The following is a 23098-nucleotide window of genomic DNA, read 5'->3' as shown; positions in this document are numbered from 1 at the left end:
TACCCTGCACTTTGTCTAGTTATTAGCAAAATAGCCATCTTTGCTTGAAGAGGATTGTACAAAGCTTCTGTCAGACTTGATAATCACATTTTAGATTAGAAAGCATGATATTGAGTAAGAAAAGACATGTCCTCCAAGATGGAAGCACTGCTTCCACATCCTCCATGCACCTGGCAATGCAGATGACAGATACAGAGCACATCCCATAGACAGCTAGCTGCTTTAGTTTCTCACATACAAGAGTAATGTAGTTTCAACAGATCTCTCTTTAAATAGTTATCAAGGCTTTGTAACAGCAAATAAAATAAAAACCCCAACACCAGAAGGAATACGAGATTATAGTCAAGCAAAGAAACATGTTGTTACACAACATACTGCAAAGACATCCAATTTTTATGCAACAATATTTAGAAGCACCAAGTGAAAAGTTAGAAGACTTAACACAAATGCTTGCTTTGAAAATGCTGCAGCCCCAGTACAATAAAAAACCCACTTATTTGTTCTTCTGCAAAGACAGTATTAGTAAAACTAATTTTGGCTGGTCAGTCCTCAACAAGAAAGTTATTTGTCCTAGGAAAGAGTGCTGAATTCTGCAAGGCTAGAGTATATAAGGTAGAGGTTATATTGTATGTTGCAGTTGGTGCATACGTTTAGGCTCACCTTGGTTGGCATTTGCACCCTGAGGCGAAGCATTAGTTAAATTGGGTAGCTCGTTTCCATGGCTTCCATCTTCCCAGGGACAAACATCCACACTGTTCCATTTTTTCAGCTGTTTTAGCCAACTGGACTTCTGCTCCAACTTGCAGTGGGGATTTAAGACTATACACATCCACAGAGCACCTGATTTTAAAAAAAAAGCTAAATTATGTTTTCTATTAAAAACGCAGTAGCCAGTGACTAATTGCAAACTTATAGACCATATACTTTCTCTCCCCTCAAAGGCTACCCTGTTTGCTTAACTACAGCTACACGTGACACCAGGCAGACTGGTAATTCCCCATGCAGGTGCTTGGGGCTAGTGTGGTCAATCTGAAAAAGCTGAAAGATGGTACCAAGTCAGCCTTCTCAATTAAGAGGCATTAGTAGGATTTTTGTATTAGACATCCAGAGTTCCCAGTGTACGGGTCATCAGACAGGAACATCAGTAAAAGGCAAAAAAGAATCCACATAAAGTTACAGAAGAACATTAACCAAGTTTTCCTACTAATTTTTGTATCAGAAGGGGTTTTCTATGAATGAGAATTATGTATCTTCCAGCTTCACGTTATAGGAACCAAAGAAGTACATTAGTAAGACATATATTTCGTAAACACATACTTCCACACTCAGAATCCATCAGAAGTACTCCTGATGATGTAACCCATTCTCAAACACATCTAGATCTCAGATAACCAGTAAACACGAGTTTTGTGCAGTTTGATAGGAATAAGATATTTTTACTGCAAGTACTTCAGTAATTTTGTTACAGTAGAAAATTTGTTCTGTTTAGGGAGTTCTAAGGGAAAACTAATTTGTGTTGACATATCACACACACCACCACTTTGGAAACGTCTCCCCGAGACTATATAGCATGGCAGGCATAAACACCCTTAGGGTGTCTAGTGGCAATTTTCAAATGCAAAGATTTTTCTCTAAATCAGCTGTCCCTTCATCAGCTTGAACTTCGACAGAAGCATGAAGTCATCTGAAAGTACTGTTTTGCAACAGTTCTTGTGCTCATTAAGAATGCGCCTTATACACTACAAGAGATTGTGAGAATATGCTTAGACTATGCAATCCTCATGACAGGCTAAAAAAAAAGAGAGAGAATAAAAACGCAGCTGGTTCTTCCAGGAAAGTAAAATTCTCATATTCAAGGACACTCTTGCTAAGAATGCAAAATGGATACCCAGGGACCAGGCTATTATATCATATTAATTCCTAAAGTAACTCAGGTAAGCCACAGCATAGGAGTAACAGCTTGATCCTTAAGGTTACAAGTCTCCTGCTATTCAAGACCAATGTGGAATGGGGAATTAATATCAAAAAAATCTGAAAACCACAACAAAATATGATATGTTACAGTTCAGAACAGAGAGAGACTATACTACAGCAGTTTATTACTGCACACTAGTTAAATACTGTACAGTAAGTGTTCTGGGTTTTGGATTTAAGTGTCTGAAACTTGCCATGGGAGTGAATAAGGCCAATTTTTTAAAATCTTTTTTTAAAATGAAATCATCTGGTTTTCTTTAGACACACTTGCCAGCACACTTCACCCTACAAAACAAGTCAAATTACAATTGGTTCTTATTAAGCATCAATGATTCAGTACAACTACATTTCTCGCAATCTGCAAAATGAAGCAGAAGATGAGGCACATTAGAAAGCCTTGGGAAATAGTTAAGGTGCGACTGCTTATTTATTTTCAAAATCAAGTATCACTTGAGGGCACTACAGAGACACTTTACGTCTCAGCATCTAATAAATCTACAACCAGATTCCCAGTGTTTTCAGACTGAAGGAAAAGCAAAGTAGAATATCATAATCACATCTGGTTAAGTATTTCAATCATCCAGCAAGGCAGAACACTCACTACTGACTCCACTATACCCCTAAAAAAAAAAAAAAGAAGAGCGGCCTTTTCTTTTTCCACATCTCAGAAACACCACTAGAGGCAAAAGAATTCACCTGCCTCCTTCAGAAGCTCCACTATGCACAGGATACATCTATGAGGGAGGAGAGGGCAAACAGAACCCAAAGTATCAAAATTCTTTAAAAACTTCCGTGGTTTTAAGTGGAAAACGATGTCAAGCCTAACTAAATTGTTAGCAGCCATTGCCTCTGAAGCCCAGGCTATTTTTATGTAAATGAAGCACAAGGACAAGTGTATTTCAAACAAACCCCACACAAACGACTTAAAATTTCAACAGAGCTCAACTGCACCATGCTCCCAATGACTTCAGAGAAAGCTGCAAGCACATCTGAGATCTTGCACAGTTTCCATGGCTGCCCGATTCCCTGCAGGAAGAGGATTGTAAGACAAAACTCCCCCAGGAGAAGAAAAGGGAACAAAAAGAGCTTCAGGTTCAGCTCCTGCAGTGCTACAAAGCCTAATATCTGTGAGAAGGACGCATAATGCCAATGACCCCACGCTCTTCAGTCTATTTGCGTTTCTAGGTCTTTTCAGTTGGTTTGTTTTTTGGTGGAGGAGTTTTGTGTTGTTTTTTTTCCCTTCTCTTCCCCACTGCCTCCAAGTGTGGTGCATTTGCCTGTATTCATATTTCTTCCTACTTCTGATCCCTAAACACCTTCCCCCTCCCCTAACATCTGCTACATTCTGGCTCTTTCAATTCACTGGTTCCTGTCCTGCTCCTAGTATTGAAAAGTTTGAGGAAAACATTCGCTTGTGCCCAGACTTTTATCACACGCCAACTGGCAGGAACCTGGAGGATATTCTTTCTATTTGACTCTGATGCTGGTCAGTGGAAGCCCCCCTGAGCTGGCTCTTAAATGCCACCACCAACCTGGAGGCCAGGTTACACTGGCCTCAAACAAGACATACTCTATTTTCTGTCAAAAGGGAAACTGCTGATCATGCTTATTACCCCTTACTACAGATAAGGCCTATGGAGAAAATTTGGCAGCTACTTCCTAATTTGCAAGAAAGGTATCTGAATCAATTTCCATGGTCTTCAGCTTAGAAACTGCTGTTGGCAACAGTCTATGCTCCAAAGAATTTACCCAAAACACACTCCTAGCATTCTTAAGTTTACATATATGACTACATTTAATGATGTCACCAATGCCACATGCAATATGAACAAATGTCTCATAAAATAAAAAAGAGACACCAAAAATCCAGAGGAAGTATTTGTGTTTACAGACTCTGTTTTTCTCTCTCAACACAGTTCACTCTCTTCTTTCTGTCTCCAGGTGTTTTTCACCAGGTGTTTTTTCATACTGGTTTCTCAGCAGGCTGACACATCTTCCCTCCACCCCAAACTGCATGCTACAAAACCAGAAGTAAAGTTTGTATTTGGATCCCTTGACTTGAACCCACATCTTTCCAATACAAAACTCCTCACAGCACAGTGGCAAAATGATCATAATTCAACATAAAAAAAATTTCCTCACAAAATAATAGGAAAGTAAGAGACATGCTTCAACTGCAATTTGGCAATAATTTCACAAGAGAATGAGTATTACAGCTGTCACATTGCAGTGAGGAATTGCCTATTTTGACTCAACACTAATCTTGATTTGGTAAAAGCCAGCTTTGCCAAAACAGACCTTTGGTTCAGACAGACCTCCTTTTGAAAATGCACAGTTGTCATTCATCTTTAGTATTGGTCACACCACCCAAAAGAAAAAAAAAGGTTAGATTACTGTTTTAACAATGCAGGCCTTCCTTATTCATACAAAGGAACATCAGTGCTTTTGTTTCTCTCAGGAGACATCCATACCTTTGAATTCGTGGGGAAAAAAGGGACCGCATGCCTTTACATTGATCAGGATTTAAATATGCAAATTGAAAAACATTAAGAAGCATTAAGTCACTGTAAAAGTAGATGTCATAATAACCACATATCCTGTGCGTGCATGCATTCATGAAGCTAAAGGAAGTGCAAGGACTGTGATTAAATATTTCTCACTTTTCATAAAACCAATTATATTTTACTCTTGACCCAGTAAATGGGAAGGTGGTGAGGGAAACAATTTCAGTGAGGTGCTAGGACATGGACCATGACCAGTGACCTGGCATACAATTCTGTTTGTCTGTTGGATTACAGTCTTTCCAAGAAATCTGCTTTTCCTCTAGAACATTATGCTATCTTGTCAGGAATGCTGTATAGCTGAGCTTAGGTCAGCATGTCCTCATTTACCATACCTGTGTAGTCAATGGCTGAGACTTGGCCTTCGCTTTGGAATTTCACATTTAATGTATTTTAGACCAATCAATGCATTTTCAAAACTGTAATAAGCAAGAAACAGATGCACATCTACTGTGATACTTCTTTGCCCTTCTCATTAATGCACAACTATTTCTTAAAAACTAAGCTATAAGATTAGTCGCATTTGACCATTTCAAAGAAAATGCAGCCAGGTAATCAAGATCATTATCTTTGCACAGCAAACCAAACAGCTTCGACACTTGCAGCACACTTGCCACTGTGCCCCATTTGAGACTAATCATTTCTGTTACAAAGGCATAATTTTCCAGCACTGGAAGTGCCAGAGGAGAAACAATACTAGCAGGTAGAACCTATTAACTCTTTAAAGTAGAAATGTCAGCAAAGGACTTTAAAATGGTTTACATCTGTATTTTAAACACACACCCACTTTCACTGGGACAGCCACTTAGAAAACTTAAAGAAGGTACAGTATGGTATTTATTGACTCTCAAGGAGAAGGACAAGTGCCTTCAGAATAACTGGCAAAGCCACTGCCCTTCTCCAGGTTTGGGGAGATCTCCATTAGAACAAAACATAATCAGAAGTCCCACTGGAGAATGCTCCAATTAAACAGTTGCTTTTATGCAATAGTAAAGACAGGCAAAGCGCTTCAGTGATGTTCTCTCTTCAGTAAGAATCTCAAGGAAAACTATTCTCAGCATTCTGTTGCATCCAAGTTGCAATTTTATTCATAAAAATTCCTTAATGCATTCTAGTTTCTCTGTTCAGCCTCCAGAAAAAAAAAAGCTTTCTATGGGTGTTGTGTTTCTTGGAGAACAGAATGTTTCATTTTGCTCTAATTCACTCTATTATTGAATTAAACTTTGATGTATTGGTCTTGACAAGTGCTTCATGCTGATTGTATTGTGTATGATAGTCTAATCACTCCCCATGCATTTCACACTACCTGGCTGACTAATGCAGTAGATTACCTGCAGCACTGATGACAAGAGGGAATCACTGCCCCTCTATGCACTAACCTCCGAGTGTGTATTTGACAGAGTGGAGGACTAAAACAGAGACAAATTAAATTGCCTAATTCCTTAGGTTTCCCTTTCTCTCTTGCTGCTGCTCCAAGGGCTAAAGGCACATGTGTATTTGGCTGAAACAGCTATCAGCAACTACATGCTCTGATCTCTGTGTCAAGTAACTAAAAACTTCTGCTTTCTCTTCCTATGTTTTCAATTTTTAGCACAATGGAAAAAGAAACCAACCACACACACTTCCATCATTTTGAGTATGTTTTAAAAACTGCTGCATCCTTGCAGACGCTCTGCCTATTCAACCAAAGGGTTTCATATAAGAACAGGAATTAGCTTGAAAGGTGCAGTTTAACAGTGTAATAGTTTAAGACTACTATCTCCCCAAGGGATCACTTAGGATCTGTCACATGCTCATTAGAGTAGTACCCTACCACATGCATCTGTAGTACCCTATAAGCAAACCGCTGCAGCAAGGCATGGACTATTAGTCTACAAAGCTAAAGGAAAGTATAAAGAATCTGCAAATTATTAACTTGAGTCATATTTACAAAACTGTTCAATCATTTGTTTACAATCAATCAACTGAAGGTAAAAGCACTGCTAATACTAACACATACATTACAAAAATAGTCCTTCATGAGTATCTTAATGTAATTCTTTACAATTTTAAGTAGTTGCCAATGTTTACAGCCAGATGGTGAAAGTATGCTCCTGCCCAAAATATGTATATTTTATTAAGTACTTTAACTAGTAATACACTCTCAGAAGTTACCATCTATTTTCAGAGACTAATAATTTTCAGAAGAAAAGTTAATGTGACTACTAACTATAAGTGCACTAAGCTATTTCTATCTAAATTTATGATTGATAGGAATGAATTTCTCTCCCAGCTAATTTTCTTAAGAAGATACAAAACTGCAAAACTTGATTTTTGTCCAACAAAATAAGATATTCATAAAGAAAGGGATGAAAATATCCCTCCTTTAAAAAAAAAAAAGTGGAGCAAGTGAAAACACTCCCTTCTCATAGCGGGAATTATGATTGTCACAACTGTGCTCACAGAATGTAAATATTGCACTGTAACTGGTCAGAGGAACAAATTCTGATTGTCTAGTCTGAATTCCTTTATACTCTAACATTTCACAAGTCACTTCCATCTTCCAGCCCAAATACGATTGTTGAGTTTTTACAAAAACAGTACACTTGAATTACAACTTCTAATACAAGAATCTAGCACAGCTCCTGGTTAGATAGTCTACTGCCTGGCTACCACAACCAAAATTCTAAGCTTATTTTTAGTTAAATTTCTCCAGCTCCAACTACAACTTTTAGCTACCTTTTGTTTGTTTAGAAGAATTGTCTTCCCTATCTAATTTTTAGTCTACCATAGGCTACCTTAAATTACAAAGGGTTTCTTTTGTCTCTCTTTGACATACCCAAGCAGATTGAGATTCTTGCACTTTTCATTTTAAATTACTTTTCCAATTTTTGATTTATTTTTCCAGTGTCCATTCAAGACAGTAAAATGGAAAATATCACAACACTAGATTGCTGAACCACAGTAAAGCTCAGAAATTAGTGAAGAGTCAGTAATTCCTCCTCATGAATCTATCACTTCTCTCTAGCTCTGGTGTTTACCAGAAGTGGCACTGGAAAACTAAGTGGCAGCTTAGGATTAGTGAAATATGAAAAATGAAGGATGAGAAGAAGGAAAAAAAACAATGCTAAGAACCAGCTTGGCTTACAGTAAAACCCTGCCCTTAGTCTTGGCAGATGTGATTCCACAGTCAGGGATGCAATGAGTTTTGTACCAGTTCCTTACGCAACAATTTTTTAGGACATTTATAAGTAAATCAGTTCAATATATTAGGAATAAAAATGACAAGAACTGTTTCAAAGAAATTTGAAGTACTTTCCATCCAAGCGAACTGAATGGAAAAGTAACTTTCTGTATGATATTAAAAACAAGCCCCTCAAACTATGCTTACAGACCAAAAGTAATTATTGTAACCACTATTTCTCAAATCTGATAAATGCCACAGGATTAGCTCAGTTGGTTAGAGCAAGGTGCTATTAACACCAACGTTGTGGGTTTGATCCCCATACGGGCCATTCAGTTAAGAGCTAGATTCCACAATCCTTGTAGGTCCCTTCTAATTCACAATATACCGTGAAATTACAAAAAAACCCAACAAAGAAAAAAACCCACAACCAACCAAAGTCTTCTGTCACATTCTGGCCTCATACATCCTCATTTCAAATACCATTATGGCAATGTCCATAATGGAGGAGGAAGGTAACAGTCCTCAGAAAATGCAGACAAAATCCATCTCTGCAGAACTGCAGCCTGGCTTTATTCACTGGGCAGACCCAGGTAGCAGAACAACTGAGACACTGCAAGGCCATAACAGCAATTTAAGTTGTCATCCATAACTCAGGCCTTAGAGCAGAAAAATTATCTTGTGATGCTAGCTCTGACGTACTGTTAATTTAGTGCCTCCAAAAGCACAAATCATTCAAAGACACTGACATATATTAACAGCTTGTTCTGTGAAAAAGCAGGTGCAACCTTAAGCACGTGAACTGAAGTACACGTTTCATAAGACCATGACAGCTAAGACTAAACAAAATGAAAGTAACTATCAATTAAGCAAAGACAGCTTACTGGATATGATATAGTTTAAGGCACAAATATGTGTAAGTTACCACCCTACTCAGAAAGTCCCACGATGAAAGACCAGTGGTAATGGTTCCAAGAATGGTGCATCACACCTCCTTTGAAATACAGGGCTACCCACAGCTTTCACATTAAGGCCAGAAATGCGCTACGTGCAATTGACTAATGTATACCTAGAAATTTGAAATTAACTTTATTTTCTACAGATGCAGGGCATGGATACTTTCCTTAGCTATAAGACAGAACATGATGCAATTATAACTCGGGATATTCAATGATATAATAACAATAGGAATATAAACTTGGCACTCAGATTTGAAATTTAAGACCCTTGTTGTACCATTTTTTAAATACCATAAAATGTGGGGAGAAGTTGATTCTAAAAAGGATTGCATGAAACACGTAGCTCCAGAAAAATGGTACTAGAGCACAAAACTGTAATGAATGCTTAAGTTTATCGATTCTTTTTCATGGCAGCCCTGGAGTAGTCATCAAATCTGGTATCAGGAAGGAATTTCTCTAGGGGCATATTGGCAACAACCCCAGCTGCTTTTGTCCTTTTCCCCTCTCCACTTAGGTACTAAGCACAGATAATCTGTTTGGAACAGCTGGCATGTCCCATTCATACAAGTTTGTCTCTCTAACTGCAAAGGAAAGGAATGCCTGAGACAGAAATATAGATGGAAAATAGTTACACTCAGTTAAGGTTAAAAGAAAACTTGCTGTTTTCTAGAGATGACCATAAAAACTTCTATCAGAAAAACTCCTAGCAGTTTCCAAATTAAAATAAAAAAAAGAGCACTATTTAACACTTGATCACTAGTTTGCCCTTGGCAAATCAATCTATGATGATTCCTTGCTCAAACTCAACATTTAGAATTAAGGTTTAGATGAGGAACAAAGTGCTACTCGTAAAAATTAAGCATAATCCATCAGGAAATATATTGTACTATTTCTCTATATCACTATATCTATATGGCCTTGTCAAATGATATTTTAGTTCAAATTTTAACACAAAAATTTATCATTCTAATCCAGAAAATGGCCAGAATATCAGCAAGTGTGAAATCAAAACAGACCATCAGCCTGATTCAGCATTTAAAAAGCGACCTGTAACAGGGCAAAGTACTGGTGAAGAACTACTATTAGAACTACCACAGCAAAGACATGTTATTCCATTTAAGAAATACCTTTATAGCAACAGCCCAGTTAGTATGCTAGAATACATTTAGTATATAACATAAAGGATTCTATGCATATCACTAGGAAAAAACTTTATCGTATGAATGAAGCTCACTGCAGTATCATAACAGGTTCCTATGCTTAAAAACTTTGGATGTCAAGAGGTGGTTGAGGTAGACAGGAAAAGGTTATGCATTAAAATGCGGAAGGTACCACATACTCTGAAACTACAGAGTACCACTTAAGTTCTCCTCAACATCATAAAATAAGATGAGCAACAGAGACGAGGATCAGCATGACGCAAAACCAGAACACATCCTCCAATTTTATCCACTGTCCTGCCTTGCCAAAGAGCCCTTTGGACGCAGCGTCTTCTCCATGACACAGCCATCATATTTCTACTCCCCAAGAAACTATTCCGCAATTTAAAGAAACCAGCTCTCCTCCCCTTAAAGAGTTCTTACATGGCAAAATGGAGGAAATCTACTAGAAATGTTTGTTTTGAAATATGCAAATTATGTGAAGTTTCTTCACCATGAAGGTAAGCAGTAAGATGATACCGAAAATGGCAGTTCACTGAAAAAAAAAATAAATCTGATCCGGTAATCTACATGTTGACATGGTGTTGGGCTCCATCATTCCATCAAGCAGTAGATACTTGTCTTAGATTCTTCTACTTGACTACTTTCATCAGATTAAACATCTGGGATTTAATTTAACAGTTTCAGCTTTACTAAGCTGTCACAAGAGCAGCCCCACTTTGATAACAGTAGCTGCTCCAATTATGGCTTGGTTTAGGGTTGACAAGTATAATGATTCATTCGTGACACTTGAGAAGCAATAAAAGGTTGTTTTGCATTACAGCTTTAAAAATGTGGGCACTTTTTTCATTTAATTTGTCACTTAGCTTTAGCTAAGAGGACTTTTAAATTGCAGTAAGAGGCAAATGGGGCTTTTAGTTTAAATGTAATCCCCACATTTAAATGATCTGTAATGGCACAGTGTTCAAATGGGAACACTATTGTTTCACAGTGGGCCCTGATGGTGACATGTGCCATTTGTATTCAGGTCCTGTTTTATCCATGTGGCTAAAGGGCTTCCAATTTAATTTCACAGCCAGAAGCCTGCAGAAAACACCAATTAACTTGCAGATCCCATTTGCTGACAAAACAGTCTCTTCCCAATGTCTGGCATCTGTCAGTACTCAACATTTACTTCCAAAGCAGAGCCTTGGAGCCATCATGATCCCTGGGCTGGGGCACAAAGTCAATTTCCCCCCCTTTTTTTAAGGAAATATTTTCATTTTTGCAGAGAACAACCAACTTTTACTTAATTTTTCATGGATGAATATTAACAACTTCTTGATGTACTAAGATTCACGGTCCATTTTTTTTCACTTAGACTACAAAGAAGTTTAACTGAGCTTTCTCTCAAATAAGAGATTTCAGCTCAACAGGCATCAGCGATTATTCACTGTGTATTTCCATATCCTCTCTCATCTTATCAATGCAATTTAATTAAAAGGCAAACCAAGGGGTTTCGGATAATTAATCATTATGACATACTGAAGTTTTCAACCATGGTCACCAAGAATCAAACAACTAAAGATCAGGATGTGAAAATTATGTACAGAGACACCATTTAAACAGCAACAACATGAAGAATTCAAACTCTGCTCTAAACTCTGCAAAGTGGAATTCATGTGTCACTGTGGCAAACTGGAAGCATTCACTAGTGCATCACTGAAATTACATCTAAATTCTTCTAGTATGAAAAGTACACAAGCACCCTTAGAGCTCTGACCTGTGATCTTGATCCTTCCAATAGAATACCTCTGGCATTCCATAAGTAGCAATTAGCTCATCCAATTCTTTGATGTACAACAGATGAATCTGAAGGGCATAGTTATTATATTCTTATTCCCAAACTAGAGGTTTTAAAACCCAACTACCTACTTATGTGCAAGGTGTTTTTTGTTAATATGATGCTTTCAAATTGTAAATTACCTATGAAATCAGGTGTCTATACTAGATTTATATTTATATAGATTTATATTAGACCTGAAGTATTTCATTTAGGGGTCTTGAGTGGTGGTTTCAATGGTTTATTTTAGGGGGGTTTGTTGTTATTGTTGTTGGTTTAGGTGTGGGGGTTTTTGTTGCTGTTGTTTTCAAATCAGCACCTTGAAACCTTCAAACCCAATGTGACTTCTACTGAAATAAACAATTTACCATAAAATTCAACAAGAACTCTGATCAGAGCTCAATGTGTCCTTCCAGTACCCTTGCCAATGCCCAATGTCAGGCAGGAAGCACCAGTTAAGTTCTAATGAAAGGTTCAAGTGACCCAGTCAAGAAGCAAAGCTGAAGTTATTTAAGTATGCTTAAAAATCTATGTCAAGATAGAACTGACAAAGTGGCCATATGCCTAGCAGTTGGCAGACAGCATACTAGGGCAAGCAAGCAAACCTTTATTAAACAGAGTCTATATTTACATACTTTTTATGTCTTAAAATTCTCCATAACTACAATGTTAAATTGCTACCTACTTGTGAAATAAATGAGAGGACAGACAAAACACTTTTTTAAAAGACATACATATATGCCACTCCCAGATTACTCTGAACTGATAATACAAAAAGATAAGTATGCAAGGGCCTGTCTCACTCCCTCTGTTAATATTTTAGTTCTCCGACATCTTAGAAGATGACAAGAGGAGAAGCAAACATGACTTTGTAAAATAACGATACCATCACTCCCTTAAACCTCAAGGTCTGAGTTACCTCTTCCATTAGGAGCAGAGATTGTATGTTGCCAGGGCCATCTTGCTTTTCCTTCTGCAGTATCCTATTGTAAATCTGGTCTCCCTTAAAATCTCCCTCAATTTCAGTACATTCACTTTTTTATTTTCTTTTTTGTTTGTTTGTTTCGATGTGCAGGTTACACATGGAAAAAGGGATGTGTTTAATGTGAAAACAGTGAAACTCAAGGCAAAATCCTAGCAAAAACACTGCAGAAGCTTGTAACTTTCACATCAGATGGGAGTGAAGCTGGAGAGATTAATTCACTTAACAGCATTTTGGAGGGAACTTGCTAAGCACCAGTGGAAGCACTGGTGGGAAGAAGAAATGGACAGTTCAGCAAAATAAATAAACACTATCTGGAGGCGGAAGAACCAGCTTAAGTTCTACCCTTTGCCTACTGCACACATGAAGTGATTGAAATATATTTGCAACGGAAACCACAGTACATGATCAATATATTTTGACACTGTTAAGAGGTGACAGAGTAGTTCATGACTGAAACAATACAGTCTGCCTCAGACTGCAGATACAGCAGCTCAGGCAGTGGTAAGGCTGACAGTTCCACTGCAGCTTTCTGGGAATGGCATCTAGAATTCTGATTAAATAGAGGTAAATTAAATTGAATTAATCCAAAAGTATTGCTTATTCAATGCTGCAGGCAGATAGATTCCACCTCGTCTACCTTCAGACAGGTGCTGTCAAGAAAATGATGTTAATATGAAACTTATGGAACAACAGGAGCCACTACAAAAGTTTAACAAAACCTTTTATGTTTATTGACAGCATGTGTTAAGATTGTTGTGAAGAACACATTTCTGCCTCTCACAACCTACCAGCTTAACCCACATAAGCAATGAAGCATGAGACCCTCCAGTTTTCAGTATGGTGGGATGCTGCACGTATGTCCAGCTAGCCATGTGCCACATTTGGCAAAAACTGTTATTTCCCAGCAAGTCAAGGGATCATAAAAATGACATAGTGAAATGCTTGTTACACTTACATCTAGACTCTGATGGAGCTTTAATATTAAGTCTGCTATAATATTAAGTTTAAATTAGATATTGGGAAAAAAATTGTTTACTGTGAGGGCAGTGAGGCACTGGAACTGGCTGCCCAGAGCAGTTGTGGATACCCCATCCTTGGAAGTGTTCAAGGCCAGGTTGGATGGAGCTCTAAGCAAACTGTCTAGTGGAAGATGTCCCTATCCACGTCAGAGGGGCTGGAACTAGATGATCCTTATACTCCCTTCCAACCCAAACCATTCTATGACAAAATTCTTACAGATTTTGAAAATTTCTGAAGCAGTAATTAAAAACTTTATTAGTCAGGAACACTTTAGAGCAAGTGTGCTCAGACCTCACCAGTTTAAATATTCCTTTCCCATTTCATCCTGTGTTCTTCTCTTAATTATACAACTATGTCATCTTTCTGGTCACCTTTCCCCTAAAGCAGTAGTAAGCATATTAGTCTTCTGTTATTTGATCTCCTTTCCTACTCAGTAATGGACTTCTCTAGTTGTGAATTGATTTCTTCCTTAACCTTTCCAGTTTAGCACTAGCAGCTTATATATTCAGCCTCAGTTGTGTAGCTACATTTCCACTTTTTGCATTATTCCTTTTATATCCTCAAGTACTTGCAACCTGTTGGAATTGTACTTCTTTCATACCATGTTTCCTCTTCAACTGCAATTGTCTTATGCTGTAGATGAGAAATTCAATTTCACCCAACCTTAACTGAACAAGGAAAACTGCAGAAAAGTCTAACCTGCTTTGCCTAGTACCACAGTAACAGCTTCTCAGTTTCAAATATGTAATTGTTCCTTTATTATACACATCAACACCTAAATGAGTCTATGCATTTACCCAGTTCATCCCAGAGCTGCCTATACTTGTCAGTCATTGTGGTTCCTTGTTGTCTCCAAAGCGACAGACGAGGGTCAGCCATGAACTGTTCTGTTATCAACGTCAACATGCGAGCTCCATTTGAATCCCTCATTTTTAGCATCTCTCGCACCTAGGAAACGAGTCTTTTAATACAAACTTGAAAAGAAAGCAAAGAAATTGCAGTACAGACAATATCCTGCAATGTTAAATATTCTGCTTCTGTTAAGTTAGAAATGCAATTTATATGTGCAATGTCAAATTTTTACGTAGAAAAAATAGTCTGCCTTCCCAAGTTGAACAAAATTTTGATTTCAGTATCCAATTGCAATTCTTCGGAGAATTTTTCCACGTGTAATCCACAGGTGCATTATGCAAACTGCTGTAAAACTGATTTCTACAGGTTTTTCCAACGTTTTAGGGGTGGGAAGGAAGAGAACAGCAGAGCTGTAGGTAGTTGAAATGTTACTTCATATCCTTACACTGATCAAGACACATCAGATTGCAGTCCACTGCTGTACAACTCATTAAGTTGACATTGTGTTCCCAAGATTTTGCCTTGTTTTAGAACAGTACTTTGAGTAAGACGCAAACAAGTACAGACTGGCTTTGAGAACGTGGGAGAGAAAAAGGGTTCAGAGTACTCAACACACCTTTGCAAATAGCAAATTGAGCTGCTTCCCTGATCCATGGTATCCGCCTTGGGAGAGGAAGAGTTTAACTTGTTCTTGAACTTGTTCCTCATCCAAATGCCAGCAATTTTCGTCATCTATGCTAGCACCTGCTGTTGGGTCAGGAGCACCTGCAAACAGCAAGAAAAGAAATCATTATGTTCTATATAAAGAAAGGAGGTTCTTCAGTCCAGGGGAGAGGACTACTGCAGAGGTTTTTGGATTTGTGTTCTCTCCTGTTTTGAATGCCTTGGTTTTAATCTAAACATTCTTTAAAATAGACATAAATTTCTCCTCAGTAATCTTAAGCACTTAGAAATTACAGTCTATGAATAAGTATTTAAAGAAATAATATTCTCTTCTCTAACAAAACATTAAAATTAAGGTGAAGGGTTTTTTCCTCCCATCTCAGCATTTATACCAAAATGATTTTACAGGGAAAATTAAGACTTTGATTTATATTTCTACGATTGTGACGTTAAAACCATTCTCCCCAAAACACCTGTGTAATTCCTGTACCTTCAGCAATCTTGCTCAGGTTTAAGTGACTGCTAGTGAGCGCTGCTATTGATGAACATGAGGAGAATCATCACCTCGGTGCCTCTGAGCTGTGATGGCTCTGCAAAGCTAAAGAAAGAGTAAAAAAATCCCCAAACAAATCCAAAGTCTTAAAGCACTAAAGGCATTTCCATCATAAATAAGAGTTACAGCTATTTAAGACCATGCTGCTTCCAAAGGAAGCATTTTTACATAGGCAAAGTCATCTGCACAGAGTCAATTCAGAGCAACTCTACCTGAATTAGTTTGGTGTCAACTGAAATGACTGGATTTACATCAGGCAGTGCTTCGGCCACAGGCTGTTATAACTCAAATTTTGCAGCTCAGACCAGTGACTTTCCCCAGTGGCCTCTACTAAAGGATGACAAAATTAACTAAAACAAGTTCTTGCACCATCTAGCGACCTCTATTTTTCTGAAGACCCCTGCAACTCCATTGGACACTTCTTAAAAGGTCTTCAAACTGAAAACACTGAAACGTACTTACCTACGGGTGTCGGACTCAGCTCAAGGTAAGGCATCACCATACCAGATGTAAGGTGCTTTAAGCATGCCCGAGACTCAAGTTAACATTTTTATTTTGGACTTGTCACAACTGTGTAATCTCTGTCTAGGTTTATCTATTAGGTTTTGCAAAGATGTTAGAAATTGAATCACATTACACAATCTCTCTCTTTTAAATCCATGTCCATGTTACCTCTGAACCAAAAAAAGAGAAGAATACTGCCAGGAAAGGAAAATTATATAGATTTGTAAAAATCTGGGGGTTTGTCATAGAAGTCCTGAGAATCTGAAAAGCAAAGATAGCTACAACTCTTCAGATGTATAGGAAAAAAAACATTGATTCTATTGATTCAAGCCTCCATTTCACACTTGCAGCTCTGCCACGGAGATGAAGCTTTTAAGTGGTTGAAGAAATTGCTGCAATTTTTATTCAATGAAAACACAATCAGAAGATTTAAAGGGTCAGAGGGATGTCTTGTCTACAAGTTGCTGAGACAGTAAACAAAAAAATGTTCCAGCTCAGCAACTTCCTAAACTGCCTCCAATTTCAGAGCCTACACCTGGGAACACTGCATTGCTATATATATATACACACACATACATGTACACACATATATACCTAAATTAATAAGAAATTGAGTCTTTGAAGATGTGAATGAACTCTCCTGCCTTCCACAGGAAACACACAGTGTTTCAAAAGACAGGAATCAAATCCAAGACAGTACAAAAACCAAGAAATGAAAAACCTCCTCTTTCTGTGAGTGCTTCTATCTTCAGTATGTTAGTTTCAAGGGGCTTTCAATTTGGTCAGCTACACGACATACATAACAAGTCTTTGGCTGCAAGGAACAAGACAAAAAGGGAAATCAAGCCTCACAAGAATAAGTAGTGCAGCTGTTGCAGACCCAGGTTTGCAGTATCACCTTGCAAATAGTTTAAATATTTCATTGCTTTAACACACAAAGAGCAGTGAAGAGGAACTATATAAAAGCATCAGTATACAAAATACACTTATGTTTTTTCTTCACCTTAATGGATATTTATCTTTAAATAATTTTGGTATGGTTGCTTTCAGACTGAATTAAAAATAGGCCAAGATTCCTCAGCTAAGCTTCCCTATTTAGGGGAAAAAATAAATTCCTTCTGTAACTGTTTACATTTTATCAAAAAGCTCACCGGTCAGTTTGTGCTAGAAGGTTAAATTTCAACACAGCTACCATAGATTTTTTAAGAACAGGGTTCCTTTACAAAACAAGCATGTCCACTGCCCCAGGATAGCAGCACTGCCCCACCAAGGCTATTTCTCCCAATATGATCCCAAATATACCTTTCCCAGGAGCTCAGTATTGCTATACTCACACCAGTGTTATTTTCAAGCCAGGAGGCCAGAAGACTGTAAAAGGTGAAGATGCCAAGCCAAGAGTCTGAGCTCTATAATGCTGTTTAGCACAGTACTACAGATACATCTGACTCAGAATGATTATTTTCTTAAGAGATCTTATACAGGCTACACTTAGTACGATCAAAATTTTTGATGAGGTTGTATAAAGAAATTTCAGAGTTCAAGTAAGCAGCACTAGCTACAGTCGTAATTCACTCATCTTTCAACACTGTTAGCAGTCTTCAGCCGATAGCCATGAACCAACAAGGCAGGGAGAAACCATGTCTGATCAGGCACAAGTCCAAACCACCTTCCCACCACGGCAACAGCCAGGCATCCTAATGGTCTTGCCAAGGAAACCTCAGCTTACACTGCCCACGTCATTCCTGTTCTGGGGTCAAGACATGACTATCTCCATGTCTCTCAACTAGGCACTTCACAACTGGGTGAAGTGAACCTGACTGGGTTCACGTACAGTCAGGTGATCGCTTTTTCCTCTCCCACTCAAACACAGATCATGCATAGGATTTCTACACTACCACTTCTCCTCTGAAAACATGGGACTGGGTGAATAGATAAGGAACTATCTGAACAAGCAACAAGAGGGAGCTGTCTTAAGAGAAGAAGGCCTAGCAATAGCTGTCAGGAAGGCTCAAGCTCAACACCAGGCAGAGCTGAAGGTTCAACCCATAGGCAGTATCTTTGCTCAGCCTTGAACAGCCTTGAACAGCCACCACAAGGCCTTGGCAGAGGTACAGTTTGGCTGCAGAGAGGAATATGGGCAGCCATGAATTTAAACTCTGCCGTGCAGTTTGGTACCAAGGTTAAACCCTGTTCCCTGCTTGTAAACTACTTAGGTGCTTTAGAGGGATGTCATGAGGATAAATTAGGGTTTCACATTTGAACTATGAAAGTGGAAAGCACTGTACAATTATAGTAAATATTAAAACCTGTAATTAAACTGTGTCAGTTTATTGTCACTAACACATTAATCTCCCTCTCTTCAAACTCTGGCTTTTTATTATTGTGACTGGTCTTTGAAATATACTTTACTTCATGTAGTTACAATTAAATACAATAAATATTTATAATCAGTATGTAGATACAGACATCTATATTTACTCAGGCTCTTTTGCAATCTTAGTAATCAAAGCAAGAATATTGTGCACAACTGTTTGTAACACTGAACACCCAAATAACATTTGAAAACAGGGTAGCAGCCTTTTATATTTAAGGTAATAGCAGGTTGCATGTTAAACATAATCAACTCCCAAGTTCTAAGAAGGAGAAGAAAAAAAAAATCAGATTGATACATAAACTTAATATGCTCAGTCTTAATCTAAACAATGATTACATAAAACCAAAGCTCATAAAATTAATTAGTCAAAAATATTATTATGGCTTTGATTCTCCAAAAGTTTAGACATAAGTCACTTCATCTTGTACTCAATTTCAGAACTCTTGGGTGACTTATAACACCTGTTCAGCAGTGCACAGCATCAAAGAAAAACTGCAACTGCTATGAAGCCGTCAGTGCTAACAACACAAAATATGAAGAGAAGACAGGTGATCCTAAGTTGCTGAGGGAAGTTAATAAATCCTCAACAGGTTTTTAACTTCAAAAAAATTCTCTCTTCCCTCTGCACATACAGCAAAATGCACTAACTTATTTACCAACAATATCTAAACTTTCCTGCTTAAGTCCATATCTCGCAAACAACATATAGCGATAAGTTTCAAACTTCATTTGTGTATGGCAGATAAAAGAACATTATCAGGACAGATAAGTATGCTTTATTTTAATTAATTTTACCTTGCATGTGTTTTAACAAAATTCCATCATCTTCTATATAACAATTTTTATATTTATGTTTAATGCCTCTGAAAATACCTTTCCTAAAATTATGTCTTTCATAAATTATTTTTTCATTTTGCAGCTACCGATCTTTAAATTTTTTTTTTTACATTGTAGTACTTATTTACTTCTACTTGAATTTCTGAAATTTCTCTAGTTTTGGCTACTCCAACTCTGGCTCACTAAACAATCTGCATACTAAGCACTTAAGCACTTCACTTTCATCTTTCTTGAAAGGAAACTCACCCGTCATGTCCTATATTCTTACTTTGCAACTAATCTCTCAAGCAACTTATCCAATTTAGGCTGGGCCATGTGAAAGATTTCATAATTTTTAAAATAACTTATCTTCTTTAACATTAAACAATCTCTTTACTAGTAGATCAGCAGTAGATTGTATTCTGCCGTTCAGCCCTACTCTACCCTACAATTTTCCACTAAAACACCTGTAATTTCAGTTAAATACATTAAGTACATCTTAACACATATTCACCTATACCTCTAGATTGCCCTTTTGAACCTAAAATACACTAGAACAGGACTAGATATTCTGAAATTTTCTTTGAAGGCTTTTTTTGATAGATGTTTCCTTCTTGAATGCTTCCTCCAGCACTGCTAATAGGCATTACAAATTAATGTTTGCTGAGGATGTACCTATATTTGCCTAGACAAATACAGAAAAAACTATAGAAACAAGGTACCCCTCCTACTCAGAAGACAAATATATTTCAACTGCTTTCTCCCAGGTTCTCCTCCTTAAATTTAAGCTCATCTGCAAGGGGGTTTGTTTGTACTGGCAAGTAACTTTTACTGCAAGTAGGAGAATCAGAGAATGGGAGGAAGTCTGGAGAAATCCACATAGTTCTTCTAAGAGCAGAGATTGCCACAGCAGCACTAAACACTCAAGAAAAGAAAAAGGATAGTTAAAAGTTAAAAATTAAATAGGTTTGCCAGGACATCCTTATACCAAAAAAGGTAGACTCTTTTCCACTATGCACATAATAAGAAATGAACTCTAATATGAGATTAATATGAAAACAGACCTTCCATCTCTCCTTCCTCCCATCTTGCAGTTACTTTCCCATTTCTACTCAAATTCTCACGAACACAGTTTGACCTTCTAACCAATTTATTCAAGTGAAAGTTTCATACCTACGAAAAGAAATATACAAAATGACAAACACAGCTGATAATCCATTGTCATCCTGACTGCTCTCTTCCTAGCATACACACCTGATAGCCTTCTCTGCTACAACAGTACAAAAATTAACAGGGAGGACAAAAGCCTCATCTAAGCAGGATCCGAAGCTACACCAGCTTCCTGCAAGAGCTTTCACATTGAAACCCAATGTGAGGCCAACAGTTCTGCAGTGCAGACATCAGGGTATCAGCATTAATACCTTCCTGTACCGTCTTCAGTACAGGAGATTACACACTACAGAACTCCAGTTTTGAAATCATCAGGAACATGCACAGCTGTAGCAGTGTCACATGAGGAGATCAGAACACGAGACGTAAGACGACGTGCTTTTATGCTCTAAAAACATGCAAAACACTCTTGTAACGTAATCACCACCAAGTGAAAATAGAATGGCAAATACACAAGAGGATTCCCAATGAATCAGTTGTCTCTCCTGAAGAAGCTGGACAACACATTCCTGTGCTTCTAACAGCATTCTCTTATTTTTTCCTGCAGGAGGTTCAGCCATGAAGCAAGAAAGGACATTGCATCATTTATATCCACCAAGGAACTCAGAGTGATTGGTTATTCCAAAACCCATGTCATCAGGCCAAAGTCAGTCATCAAATGCTGCACAACACAGAATTTTGAGCAAATGAATGAATACCCAATTTTCCTTTTGTGAAAGTACTGCCTAGTTGTTCCATCTAATCATCTCTTATCAGTCATCTCATAAACAAGACAACAAGAACACTGTGGTCAGAGCTCTTCTACGTCCCAGACCATTTATACATACAAATAGTATTCAAGAGCTGATTTCTTTTGTGCATTACTGCAAATATATGAAAACTAAAACTAGTACAGTCACCATGCAAGAAAAATAAAAAATGTAACAACTCAAGTCCTGTATAGAACAACCCTGAAATTAAAAGACTCCTAAGTCACATTGAAATGAATTTCCTCATCCAACTCCAGAGTCAGGGCTTCCCTTTAATCAAAGCTGTTTCTGGTGTTTCTGTGCCAGGTCTCCTCTTAATTTTATAAGCAAGTTTTTCCTCTTACTTATCTGTGCCTTCAAGTAGCATTTAATATAATTTCTCTTCAGACACCAGTTCAGTGACGTCAAACTGTTCAACACAAGACAGTCTACAAGACAGTTTTGTATTAAACTTAACATGTGAAGCACAGGAGATGACAGAGTGAAGGGTGATCTTAGATTCATCACCCTATGATATTAGAACCAGAGACATTTCTTTTGGTTATTTTTCACAGATTTCTTTTGGTTAATTTTATTATTTTTAATTTAAGGAAATCGATTAAAGATCAAAATAACAGAATTACATTATGAATCCCAGAAGAACACTTATTTGCTACATAATCAGAGGAACTTACATAATTCTTTTAAGGAAAAAGTAATTTTTTGGTATTGTGAACATTAAAAAAATTCAGGCCATGGTTTTATGTGAGTCTGAGAAGAAAAGCAGGAAACTATAGAATTCTTTTAAAACACAGCTTTTTTTGGTAATAGCAGTTTATTTTCTTATGCTGCTTGGATTTTCTACTTTGGATTTTGGGATTTTATTAAGAAATACTGACAGTCAATATAATACTGCAATCTTTCTTACTAGGAGAACAGCAACATGTGTAAGAAACGTTTCAGTTTTGTGGATAATATTAAACTAACCTATTCAGATTCATTGTTAAATTTCATAACTGATCATCAACTATTCTTTTTGCTATTTGAGCTGTGATATAAGTCTCAAATCTCTAAAAATACCTTATATAATAATGAGTGGTGAGGTATTTTGACAATAAGAAAATAGCTGACAAAGACTAGCATGTCTACAATTAGTATAATTGCAGACTTCATATTGATCAAGTCTCTGCAACAGCTTGTCATTTCTCTTACATTAACTACAGTACAGCTAATACAGACATATATAGCCATCATCTGCCCTTTGTTTCCCACCCCTACCTTCCTCTTTTCTAATCACCCTTCACTGTTTGAATCTTCTGTATTTCTCTCATACTGTAATTCTTCCTCACTCCTTAGCTCCTTATGTTCAGAGGTTAACAACTCTCACGTGACACATGCCCTCAGTGCACAAAATCTGAGCATCTTCCTCTACTGCTCAATGTCCTGTATCTCCTTTAAGTTTCACTTCCTTTCCATTGTCACCAGGCAGCTCTGACAATAACCTTCTCATTACCTTCAACAACACAGCAACAGCCTTGCCTCTGGCCACATCTCCACAATCCCCAATGCCAAAAAAAGAGCACTGTTCCTGAAATTCACTTTCTTACAACATCACCTGTCTGGGCCTGCCAGGGTCAGAGCACCCTAAGGAGAAGGGCTAAGCTGCAGATGAGTCCTGTTACTGGAAACACTCTCGTTTTGTTCTGTCTACACTGTAAGTAATGCATACGTGGTTTTCTTTCTTCTTGCTTTTATTTGTATTGCAAATTCTTTGAATAATGGTCACGCCTCTTG

At 37.6% G+C, this 23098-nt stretch overlaps 1 protein-coding gene across 2 annotated transcripts in view; it reads right to left on the bottom strand.

Annotated features, from left to right (window-relative positions):
- The window catches only part of ZSWIM6 (zinc finger SWIM-type containing 6), a 113866-nt gene that overhangs the window by 29146 nt on the left and 61622 nt on the right, over positions 1-23098 (bottom strand). For both annotated transcript variants that reach the window (XM_064643181.1, XM_064643179.1), the window contains 3 exons: positions 15113-15261; positions 14442-14592; positions 661-840 (listed from right to left, as the gene is read on the bottom strand). In XM_064643181.1, coding sequence (XP_064499251.1) covers positions 661-840; positions 14442-14592; positions 15113-15261 — 480 coding nt within the window. The remainder of the gene's footprint in view (positions 1-660; positions 841-14441; positions 14593-15112; positions 15262-23098) is intronic.

The sequence above is a fragment of the Pseudopipra pipra genome, chromosome Z (assembly GCF_036250125.1).
Source record: "Pseudopipra pipra isolate bDixPip1 chromosome Z, bDixPip1.hap1, whole genome shotgun sequence".
In the NCBI taxonomy this organism is placed as follows: domain Eukaryota; kingdom Metazoa; phylum Chordata; class Aves; order Passeriformes; family Pipridae; genus Pseudopipra; species Pseudopipra pipra.
Note: the sequence above shows the minus strand (reverse complement) of the source record. Positions and strands in the feature narration are given on the sequence as shown.